The following is an 11,710-nucleotide window of genomic DNA, read 5'->3' as shown; positions in this document are numbered from 1 at the left end:
TTGCTGCACTTTTAATACTTTTCATACAATTATCTCATTGTAGAGTTCGTGATGGAAACTCCACAATTATATCGAAACTTTACGAGAATTACACCGTTGAAAATGGAAATAATATTCCCCATAATTGGACCCCAAATTGCTAGGGTAGATACTGTTATGCGTAAATCCATTGGTGTTTAATGCAGACTGCTTGTGACACTAAGATTTCTAGCATCAGGAATGTTTATTCTCTGTAATATTTGGTAAAGTTACAACTGGCATGAATTAACATTATATCAGATTTCATCTCCATACCCACACTCGTTCAAAAGCAAAATCGGGCGAATATGTGATAAATAAAGCATTTCCGAACACACCTTTCTTTGAACATTTTTTTTATTTGCATTGAGTTAAAGAACAAGTCGTAAATTCCTGAACGTCTTTTCTTCAACACCCAATCTAGAAACAATCAATAAACACCACGCCATACAAAATTATAGCTATAGATGTATTAGTTGAAGTCAAATGGTAATTTTTCGAGTTCAAAAACAATTACTTTCAAGCAAAACTCCATTGTTTCCTCTATGTTAATTAATCTATGTTATAAAATTACTTAGCTTGATTCCTTGACATTTGGATATTCTGGTAAATTTCGTCTGTGGAGGTGTTAAAAACCGTAACCACTTCAGCTAACCAACTTCCCCATCTTTTCTCGGTTCCTGTAGTCCAGTAAATGTGTATTGGATATCGCTGGCCTGTCCTCGTACAAACATATTAAATGCACAATTTTATCCTGAGCTCACTTCTTAGCAGCTTTGTTAAACCCTTTCTTTGCCGACAAATTGTTGACATTCACTTCACTGTGAGTATCAATCGCAATAGCCTCAACTGTCCTGAGAATGCCATCACAAATTTATAAAGCGGCTTTGTGCAGTGCGCTAGTCTTCCATTCACATTTACGTATTTACTTGAGATCTAGTCTCTTCAGCAGCTTTTGTTTTATTTACGTTTCTTAACTGTATATAATATGTCTATGCTGTTATTATATGTTATTTGCCGTGTAGCGCTGTTCAAGTATAGAACTTTAGAAATTGGCTAACTACCGGTGTTGTTCCTTAAGGAGGATAAACGGGCGAACTCTTTGCTCATAAACAAGCCACGGTTACATATTATGGCTCAAAACGCTCAGTTTACTGGATACTTTTATATAAAGTGTGCATGAGTACGGCAAATTACATAGTCAGGGTATAGCAGCGTACAAACTGTGAAATACGGCACAAATCTGAGACGCAATTACGGCTGCTCAGCGCTCTCCGAGTACTCTCGGCTCACCTTGCAATGCCTGTGTAGTTTTTCTTGTCTGAGAGCTGCGGCGAGCAGGTCTAAAGACACATGGAGATTGCCGTCTACACGAGACGTCTAAACTCCCAAAGCGCAACTATCTGAGATCTGGCCCCACTCTCGGACACTGCGAGCAAGCTGACTTTCGGCTGTGTTCACACGACGTTACTCGCAAAAGCTCTCTGTGAATGAAAAACTCTCACGTGTATACCTAGCTCAATGTTTTGGCACATCAGTGTATTTTCCCTTAGATCAGTGGCTCCCAACTCGGAGGTGATTACTCCCTGAGAGGTAAAATAAAATTTTCTCAGGGGTAAAAACTAAACTATCCGATTCTGTTTGAGCTACCAAACTAAATTATTTTCAAAAGATCATTAATATTATCATAATTTTGTGAGACTCGGATAATAATTATATAAGTTACCAATAATTAATTTTAGGCAGTTAGTAGCATTAATGCGTTAGAGGTTGTAGGTTCCTCACACTCTCCGCCCACTGTACACACTGCGTTGTCCTGTACATCGCTGGTGATAAAAGTAAGACGTGTACCTAACAAATGCTAAACATCTAAGAAAATGTGTTCTCCATGTTGTAGATAATACCTGCAGTAGTCCAGAAATGCTTCATTACTTGCTTCGAAACAGACATATGAGTTAACTGACAGCAGTAACTTCATAAGGGCTACTATAGTATGTACACAGAAGTTTAATAATAATAGTACAGGATTTACATAAAGTCCGGAAACACTTTCAATTATTTACTGCACAATAACTAAAACATTGGCCGGCAGCTGTGGCCGAGCGGATCTAGGCGCTTCAGTCCGGAACAGCGATCCTGCTACAGTCGCAGGTTCGAATCCTGCCTCGGGCATGGATGTGTATGATGTCCTTAGGTTACTTAGGTTTAAGTAGTCCTAAGTCTAGGGGACTGGTGACCTCAAATGTTAAATATCACAGTGCTTAGAGCCATGTGAACCATTTGACCTAAACATTGTACAGATGTCATACACATTGCATTTTGAACAGAAAGTCTGAAAGTTCTTTTACGAACATTCGATATGCGAACCATGAGTGACCCGCCAGACGTCAATACGGTAATCGTATCCTTGCCATACCCGTTCGAGCATGGCATCGTCGACAGTGGCATTCGCTTCCCGTATTCTCTCCCGGAGCTCTGCTATATCACGCGGTACACACACCAGATCTTTAATATGTCATGAAACAGCTCGCTCCGCACCTGAACTCGCCATAGTTGTGACTAGCGCTCACTATCGGCAAATTACCAAACTACATGCGGTATATATGCAAAAAAAAAAAAAAAGAACGTTCAGGGTATCTCTTCAAAATGACACATGTATGATATGTGTACAGTGTTTTGTTGTTGTGCAATAAATAGTTGAAAGTGTTCCCGGACTTAACGTACACTCACTGTTACTATTAATGACTGTGGTCAAACACAAAGCATTAACATCCTGAAATCTTCCAATTTCTGCCAGTTCAGAAGAATGGAGTGCAGCAGTCAAGTAGTTTACGTACAGTAAGAACAGTGCACACATTTTAACTTGGTTGACTTTGGATGGGGTTGCAGTGTACAGGTCAAGCAAGTGCCGCAATGGAGAGGAATACTGCAGGGGAAGTATATTTTGTCACATGTGTCCACCCTCACTGTGGACAGTTCGCTTCCTTATCTGAGAAGGAGTTGTGCGTAGCACTTGCGAACCACAACATTCGTTATGCTTCGCAAGTACAAAATTGTTCAAATGGCTCTGAGCACTATGGGACTTAACTTCTGAGGTCATCAGTCCCCTAGAAGTTAGAACTACTTAAGCCTAACTAACCTAAGGACATCACACACATCCATGCCCGTGGCAGGATTCGAGCCTGCGACCGTAGCAGGCTTCGCAAGTGCTACCAACAATTCTCTCTCAGATAAGAAAACGAACTATCCCTCGTATTTCATTCTAAGACTCCCTCCTCCCTCCCCTCCCACTTTACACACACACAAACACAAACTAAATAAAGTATCATTCGTCTTTCACCATTTTAAAAACAAAAGTGTTCCAAGAAAAGTCTTTCATTCTATAGATAAGTCTAAGTTGGTGATAATGTGGGAGAGGGGGGGGGGGGGCAAAAGACGGCAGGAGGGGGAGATGGCGGGGGTACTGGCTAATGACTAATCGCACTCAGGGGTAATGATCTAAGGAAGATTGGGAACCACTGCGTTGGAGAATGTACTGGCGTTTGGTGTTGCACACCAAGCCCCTTTCCTAGCATCCAATGTCTGACGCGCAGCCTTTGCGTGATGTGTGTACAGACGTGACGACCATCTTCGCAACGATGGCCGTGCTGTGCGCGAGCGGGCCGGCGTTCGCGGCGTCGGCGCTGCGCGGCCTGCGCTTCTTCCAGATACTCCGCATGGTGCGCATGGACCGCCGCGGCGGCACCTGGAAGCTCCTCGGTTCCGTCGTCTACGCTCATCGGCAGGTAAGCGCCGCACTCCTCTACACCCTTAAACCGTCCTCACATGCGGCGTGGCAGCTAACGTCGACTACGAATGCAGAACTCACCAGCGGCACTTGCCGGCTGCATCTGGCTCGCAAATCACACACTACATTTATGAAAATGGACGGACGTAAAATTCCTGTGTTATCTCGGTTATACCGCATATTTCTTCCCTTGACCATAAGCTAGTCGTATTGTTCTGTCTTTAGTTTACTTAAATAATAACTTCAATATGCATAAACCTGTTTTGAGGCGAAAAGGATGATTCCATGCTTAGTCCCTAAGGTCATTGTAACGGTCCAGCTACATTTATATGATCACCACCCACCCACGTTCGACGTCTTCGTGCAATAACCATTCACGGGCGGCAGGTGGCAGCACTGGCGGTGGAGTGCATATACGGGGTGGTCCATCTGTAGTTTCGAGTGAGTATATGTCGAAAACTATACATCGAGTTAAAATAGTGGGTAAGACAAGTTCTTAGGCTCAAAAGAGGGACATAAAAAAATAATACACGTGACCTCCAGGAGGCCCCTTGGGAGGGGCGGGGGTAACTTTTAAATCTTAAATGGAAACACCCATTTCTTATTGCAGATTCGGATTCTCCATAAAAAAGTAATCAAGTTTTGTCTGAAACATTTTGTTAAACCATTGACAGATGGCGCTGAAAACGAGAAAAATTAAAATTGGGGATGAACTCCGATTTATTTAGAACTATCCGAGAAGGACGCATCAAATTGATACAAAATGTGCACAGATTCTTTCTATACGCCAAATTAAGCTATTGTTTTACAAAATGTACCCTACCTGCCACAGGTTTTGATGGAAGGAAGAGGAAAGGTATTAAAATCTCGTTAGGGAACTCTTCACAATTGCGTTACTCACCCAAATGTGGCGCTACCGTGCCCAAACTGTGAACTATGGCTCAGTATAAAGGTCGGCGGAATGTGATCAGACGTCACTTCTCTTTCAGATTGTGAACCGTAAATATCAGCTGACGAAAGTAAATTATTCTTTATCGAAACATGCCTCACTATTCTCGTACAGAGATTGTTGGCATAATGTTAATTTTAGGTGAATGCCATAACAGTTACGCTGCAGGTGCGTAATTGTATGCTGATCATTTCCCAAACAGACGACATCCAAGTGAAAATATTATTCTAAATTGCACTCAGCGAGCTCGAACTGGATACATGCACCGTCCACCTCGTCATCGCGAATACAATGAAAATGACGCTCGTACCCTTACCGTTCTCGCCTGTGTTCAACTGGATCCCGAAATTAGTAGTCGTGCGATTCAGAGACAAACTGGAATACCGAAATCAACTGTTTTGAGGATTTTGAAGGCACATAAACAAAATGCATATCATATGACGCGGCCACAGGAATTAACACCGAAAGATACGCAAATACGCGTGCATTTCTGCCAATGGGCAGAGATGGCAATGATTTTTTTAGATACGTTATGTTCACCGATGAAGCCACATTCAAAAACAATGGCGAATTAAATTGTCATGATTGTCATTATTGGTCCCCTGTCAATCCACATTTGCACAGATCCGTTGACAATCAGCACAAATGGTAGTTAATGGTCTGGTGTGGAATTTTAAACGGTTATGTACAGGATGGGCGTATGGGCAGGCGGTGGGCGTCGTGGAATAGTAGGGTAATTTTTAGAGAAAGGCCATTTATTGGCTAATGCATGTTGAAAGGGGATACATAGCCATAGGGAGGTAAGGGTGAGCCAGAGCTTATAATTTGGCGAACATTGTTCGCGAAGCTACCGAAAGTGGTTGTCTGCCAAAACTAAGTCCACAGTGCCGCAGCACCGGAAGAAGCGGGAGATGTTCAATGCTACAGGGCGCGCATCCGACTCGCGGGAGAGCAAGAATACGAGAGAGCGAGCCAGGCCACGGGCGGCCGGGTATATTCGACGCACCACGTGGCTTCCTCCGCCCTGATTGGTCAGGACCGAGCAAACCGCGCGGGCGGCATGGAACTTTCCAGAGCGTTGCCTGCTAAGCTACGCCTGGGGCGGCGTTACCTCGTCAGCACATGAGAGAGGCGCGTGATCAAGGTGCCCTTCCTCGGTGCTGACTTCCTGATGCTAAACCGTGAAACGAAAGAATTTACAGGCAGCTAACACTGCCGGCCATGGCTTGGCCGCAATGGAAAAATTAAGCTTCTGCTTGGGTGCTCATATAATAAAATAAAATCTCTTACTGTCTGGCTCATCCTTTACAGTTACATGGTAGGACCGTATTTTTTTGACCGAAATGTTTCTGGTGGATCTTATTTGCAACTTCTCCGCGATGATTTGTTGGAGCTAATGTAAGATATTGATTTAGAAACTAGGAAACGAATGTGGTTCCAACAGGACGGAGCAGCTCCTCATTATGCTAAAAATGTGCGGAACGTTTTAAATTTACGATACCCTCGTCCGTGGATACGACCAGCGGACCAATTCAGCGGCCTCCACGTTCACCAGACCTAACATCTCATGATTTTTTCTTGTGCGGTTATTTAAAAAAGATTGATTATGAAAGACAGCTCACAACCCGAAACGATATGGAGTAACGCATTCGAAGAGCGTGTGCAGGCATACCACGGGATGTGCTGCTCAAAACTGTGGACAACTTTCGCAGACGATTGACTTCATGCATTGAAGCAAATTGGGAAAATTTTGAACAATTTCTTCATGGCTAATTTCATTAATTAAGCTCCCCAAATTGTGAGAGGCAAGGGGATTCACAGTAATGTAGCACCCCATGGGAACATCATTCTACTACGTCCATGTCGTTGTTCCTGGGTAACGCTAAAAGTAGGATGCAATACATTTTGTGCAAAAACAGCTTAATTTGGCGTAGCGAAAGAATTGGTGCTCATTTTGTATCGATTTGATGCGTCTTTCTCGGATACTTCTAAGTAAATCAGAGTTCATCCCCAATTTTACTTTTTTCTCGATTTCAGCGGCCTTTGTCAATGGTTTTAAAAAATGTTTCAGACAAAACTTGATTACTTTTTTATGGAGAATCCGCAGCTGCAATAAGAAATGGGTGTTTCCATTTAAGGTTTGAAAGCTACCCTTCCGCCCCTCCCAAGCGGGCGAGGGCTGGAGGTCACGTGTAATGTTATTTGATGTTCCCCTTTTGAGCCGACGAACTTGCCTTGCCCACTATTTTAACCCGATGTATAGTTTTCTAGATAATCTCACTCGAAACTACAGATGGACCACCCTGTATAGCGTGTCGGGGGGTGGAAGGGGGGGAGGGGGCGAGGCAGACGCTGAAAACAGTGCAGTCCTTGCCGTAATGCGGAATGCGGCAACTGAGCGAATTATCTGACGCCCAAAAGAGGCTGATCACTGGCCTTCTGGCCAAGGGTGGAAAAATTTCTGAAACGGCTAGGTTTGTAAACGTTTCGCGTACCGCCATAATTAAAGCATACTGTGCATTGCAAAACGGCGCTATCCAAAAGTAGCGCCGAAGGAACTGTGGGGAACCATGGGCCAAAGATGACAGGGCTAATAGACTGCTCCGGAGATGTGTAAGGACGAATAGACGTGCAATCGTTGAGCACTGATCGCCCAGAAGAAAGAACGGACTACCAACAGTGTCTCCTCAACCACCATTCACTGAACATTGCTGTTACGGGCCTCCACAGAAGGCGTGTGATTCGTGCACCCATGATGACTCCTGTTCGTCGGCGACAAGGGATGAAATTTGCACATCAGCACCTCAGCTGAACGTCCACTGAATGGCGGCAGATGGACTTTTCAGGTGAATCATGTTTTATGTTTATCATGTTATCGTCGGAGGAGGGAGCGTTGTCACCTGGTCAATGCTTTTGTGGCATTTACAGAATGCTCTCGTCATGCTGGAAGACACAGTGGATCAGCACAAGTATACATCGACCCTTCAGGATTACGTCCACCCCTGCATGCATTTTGTGTTCCTTTGGCACGACGGCATCTACCAACAGGACAATGCAACGCGTCACACAGCTCACAGTGTACCTGTGTGGTTCGAAGAACATCAGGAAGAGTTTACTGTGTTCTCCTGGTCAACAAACTCCCCAGATTTAAACACACTCGAGAATCTGGGACCACCTCCATCGGGCTGTTCGCGCCATGGATCCTCTGCCAAGAGACATAGCTCAGCTTACCGCAACACTGGAGTCGGCATGGCTCTACATCCCTCTTGGAACAGTCCAGAAACTCACTGACTATTCAAATGCCGCAAAACGCGTTTATTGAGTCATTTGACAGGTGATCACGTTAATGTGACTGGACAGTTCCGTAACAAATAGTGAGCCAAAAATTTACTACAGTCTTCCCTATCAGATAAAAAGTAATTCATCATTTTCACTTTGTAGTAAAACCCTAATGTCATTTTTACTTGATTGCTCTTTCTGTTCCATAGGGAAATTTTTAGAACATGAGATATATATGACATGGAAGAAGAACTTGCAAAATGTTTTACTCGAATTAGTGCAACAGGCAGAAAAATGATTTATTTACTACAGTTATATTTCCTGTACTTAATGTGTGTGTGTGTGTGTGTGTGTATGTGTGTGTTGCAGTTCGTTTGTCCATGTTTTCTGGCATGTTAACAAAATCGAAAAAACTTATTCCTGAGAGGGAGCGCTGTTACATTTACATAACATTGAATACTCCACAACTTATATGCATTAAATTAATAAGTAGTACCAGAACATTTTATAAAATTCGAATGTGAACCGTTACAGCGCGGAAGCGCTGTAACAAATGTGTCTGAAAAGGCCGAGGGCAGAATTGCAGTTTGAGTGGGTCTCGATGCTCGGTTCCTATTTGAGGTAGGGCATGGGGTCAAAAATTTTTCATTTAGCCCCGACCAGTGGCAGTTTGTATAGCTATTCGAATATCCGACGTACTGTAGCTATGTTACACTATATTAAACAGGGTTTGAACGACAAACCGGAGCTGACACCCAGGCAAATTGTAGGAATCAATTAATTTCTTTTGCAAAAGATTTTAATTCGGCTGAAATTAATGCCCAGCTAATGGCACCATTCGTATTGGCACCCTTCGTGATATATGTTTTACGTACGAATGCCGTCACCCTCGTTTCGATTTTACGTGCAAAAATATTTTTTAGTATTTTTTTAGTGCGCCAGTATCAAAGTTTTGCGAATCGGTTCAAATTTTGTAGGAAGATAGATAAATACGCATAATTAATGGTCGTCCTGTTGTTTTGCGAAAGTCTTAGGCGTTGCCACAATATAAGGAACGAGGTTTGAAAGGGAATAAACAAACCTGTACCGGATCAGTCGTCGCCCGTGTCAACAAAAATCTACACCGGTTGCCAAGCTACGGCGGTCTAATGTCGAAATTATAGTAGAGTAAAAATTGGGAATCAGAATGGAAAATGCTCCTATCGTTGCACGAAAAAAGGCGAATATACTCTGAGCAGAGTTAGGGATGTAAACGGAGGGAAGTAACTTTTCGTCATATCTGGCAGTTTCAAAGACATTTAAATCAAAACATCTTAAGATATTTGCGCTTCCCCAGTGCAGTGAGCTCTCTTAGGTGAGAGGTGCAAAAACAAATCGACGCAAGTTTATGCACTTCGTAGAGTGTGGCCGGCCGGTGTGGCCAAGCGGTTCTAGGCACTTCAGTCTGGAACCACGCGACCGGTACGTCGCAGGTTCGAATCCTGGCGCGAGCATGGATGTGTGTGATCTCCTTAGGTTGGTTAGGTTTAAGAAGTTCTAAGTTCTAGGGAGACTGATGACCTCAGATGTTAAGTCTCATAGTGCTCAGAGCCATTTGAATCTAGAGTGTAGGTGCATCTTTAATAGGGACTAATTCTAGAAGGGATGGATGCGTCCTCAACTTTATTGACTTGTTGTGTCGTATTGCCAACGGCCTTGCCGCAGTGGTAAAACCGGTTCCGGTCGGGTCACGGAAGTTAAGCGCTGTCGGGCTGGGCGAGTAGTTGGGTGGGTGACCATCCGGTCTGCCGAGCGCTGTTGGCAAGCGGGGTGTACTCAGCCCTTGTGAGGCAAACTGAGAGCTACTTGATTGAGAAGTAGCGGCTCCGGTCTGGGAAACTGACATACGACCGGGAAAGCGGTGTGCTGACCCCATACCCCTCCATATCCGCATCCAGTGACGCCTATGAGTTGAGGATAACACGGCGGCCGGTCAGTACCGTTGGGTCTTCATGGCCTGTTCGGGAGGAGTGTGTCGTATTGCACAACATGACAAATGCCATGTTCGATGATATGATGGCATGTATCATGCGACACGACATCGTGTATCATGTTAGTTTATTTGATACGATGTGTTATATTACATGATATGTTCTGTTACACAAGCCGTTGTGAAAGGTTTAATCGCCAATATGTTTTAAATAACATTTAATTATAAGAAATCGCACCAATAACAACCCGTGTTTGATGAATCTTCCGTTCACTGTTGCTTTCAAGCAGCAAACTTTTATAACAGGGAAGTAATAATACGAAAATAACCAAACACGATAATTCTTTGACCACCAATATGACGCTGCATTTTCGAGAGATCCTCGATGAGCTGGTGATTTCAAATAGCGTAGCTTCGTAGAATTATAATATAAAACCCAGTAAATATTGCCTTCAGCTGAAAACGACGAAATCCAATATGGCGCTGCTTCTGACTTCGTGAGCGTACGTGCCTCTTATCGGTAAAACCATTCATTGCACATTGTCGAAATATCGCAGAACTTATTGGGCGTTTCACGCCCGCCAATACTTTTTCACCGTGAAATAACAGGAAATGACGTCACAAAACTCGCGCAGCTCCAAGCGCACGTCATCTTTTGCGCTGTTGTGAGGACGGTTCTATGCTGTAGCTCCGCTGCACGCACACTGTCCTCGCTGCTGGCGCAGGCATTAAGCTGCTCACTTGGCACATTTGCCCTGCAACTGCTCACGTCACTACCTGAAGGCATTATTGGCAGTGCTGCGAAGCGAAAATGAAGCTCAGTGTATAGACTGAGGTCAGTGATTGGGATTCGTTAGTGATAAAAATGTAGCATCTGACAAGGAGGTGGAAGTTTAGGAGTGTACCTATGCACGAAGAATATCTATAAATCTGATACTATGGTGAGGCCCAAAAAATTCTTAAAAATGCAATAAAATTCCTAAAAAATTATATCCTCTATTTGCCAACAGGTAACACCCATTACTGTCGTATCATCAAAGTTAAGCGCCATCGGGCTTGGCTAACACTTGGATGGGTGAAAATGTATCATATCACGAAAGAATAGTGAGGCGATTCACGTGCGTATCTTATCTACAATACTAAAGATGCAGGGTACAAGATGCGTAACTTCTGTGGAAGACACTTCACTCCCCGGCCAGGCACACCGAGTAGTCGAAAAGAAAACATTGCCACTGTGGCAGAGCTTGTGAAGCAAAACAGGCGTATATCTGTGAGTGAAATAGCAACTATTTTGGATGTTACTGGTGGTTCAAGACACAGTGTTGTCCACGATGGTGCTTCGATTCAGTAAAGCTTCCGCAAGATGTTTACCACATCAGTTGATCTTCGAGATGACAGACAGTGGCGTCGATGCCTGTGAGTAAATTCTGCGTTGTTTCCAATTCGAAGGTAACGTATTTCTGAACAGAATTCTTACCGGATATGAAACCAGTGCGCCGGCTGTCAACCACAGGCGGGAAATATCATGCTTAATTTTTTTTAGGACGTAAAAGAGGTGTATTTAGAGCATTACATAGAAAGACGATTAACAGTCACCAGTGATTCAGCACTAAAATCTGCTACGAAATCACTCTCGTCCGCCAGTCAGGACTAAACGACGGGGACCTCTTAGCGCCGATGTCTCGTTGTAACACGACAATGCTCTTGC

At 43.8% G+C, this 11,710-nt stretch overlaps 1 protein-coding gene across 1 annotated transcript in view; it reads left to right on the top strand.

Annotated features, from left to right (window-relative positions):
* Window positions 1-3,736: 3,736 nt before the first annotated feature.
* The window catches only part of LOC124789559 (potassium voltage-gated channel subfamily KQT member 5), a 506,704-nt gene continuing 498,730 nt past the window's right edge, over window positions 3,737-11,710 (top strand). Inside the window, exon 1 of the mRNA XM_047256963.1 lies at window positions 3,737-3,803. Coding sequence (XP_047112919.1) covers window positions 3,744-3,803 — 60 coding nt within the window. The 5' untranslated portion in view covers window positions 3,737-3,743. The remainder of the gene's footprint in view (window positions 3,804-11,710) is intronic.

Source organism: Schistocerca piceifrons, chromosome 3 (genome assembly GCF_021461385.2).
Source record: "Schistocerca piceifrons isolate TAMUIC-IGC-003096 chromosome 3, iqSchPice1.1, whole genome shotgun sequence".
In the NCBI taxonomy this organism is placed as follows: Eukaryota; Metazoa; Arthropoda; class Insecta; order Orthoptera; family Acrididae; genus Schistocerca; species Schistocerca piceifrons.
Note: the sequence above shows the minus strand (reverse complement) of the source record. Positions and strands in the feature narration are given on the sequence as shown.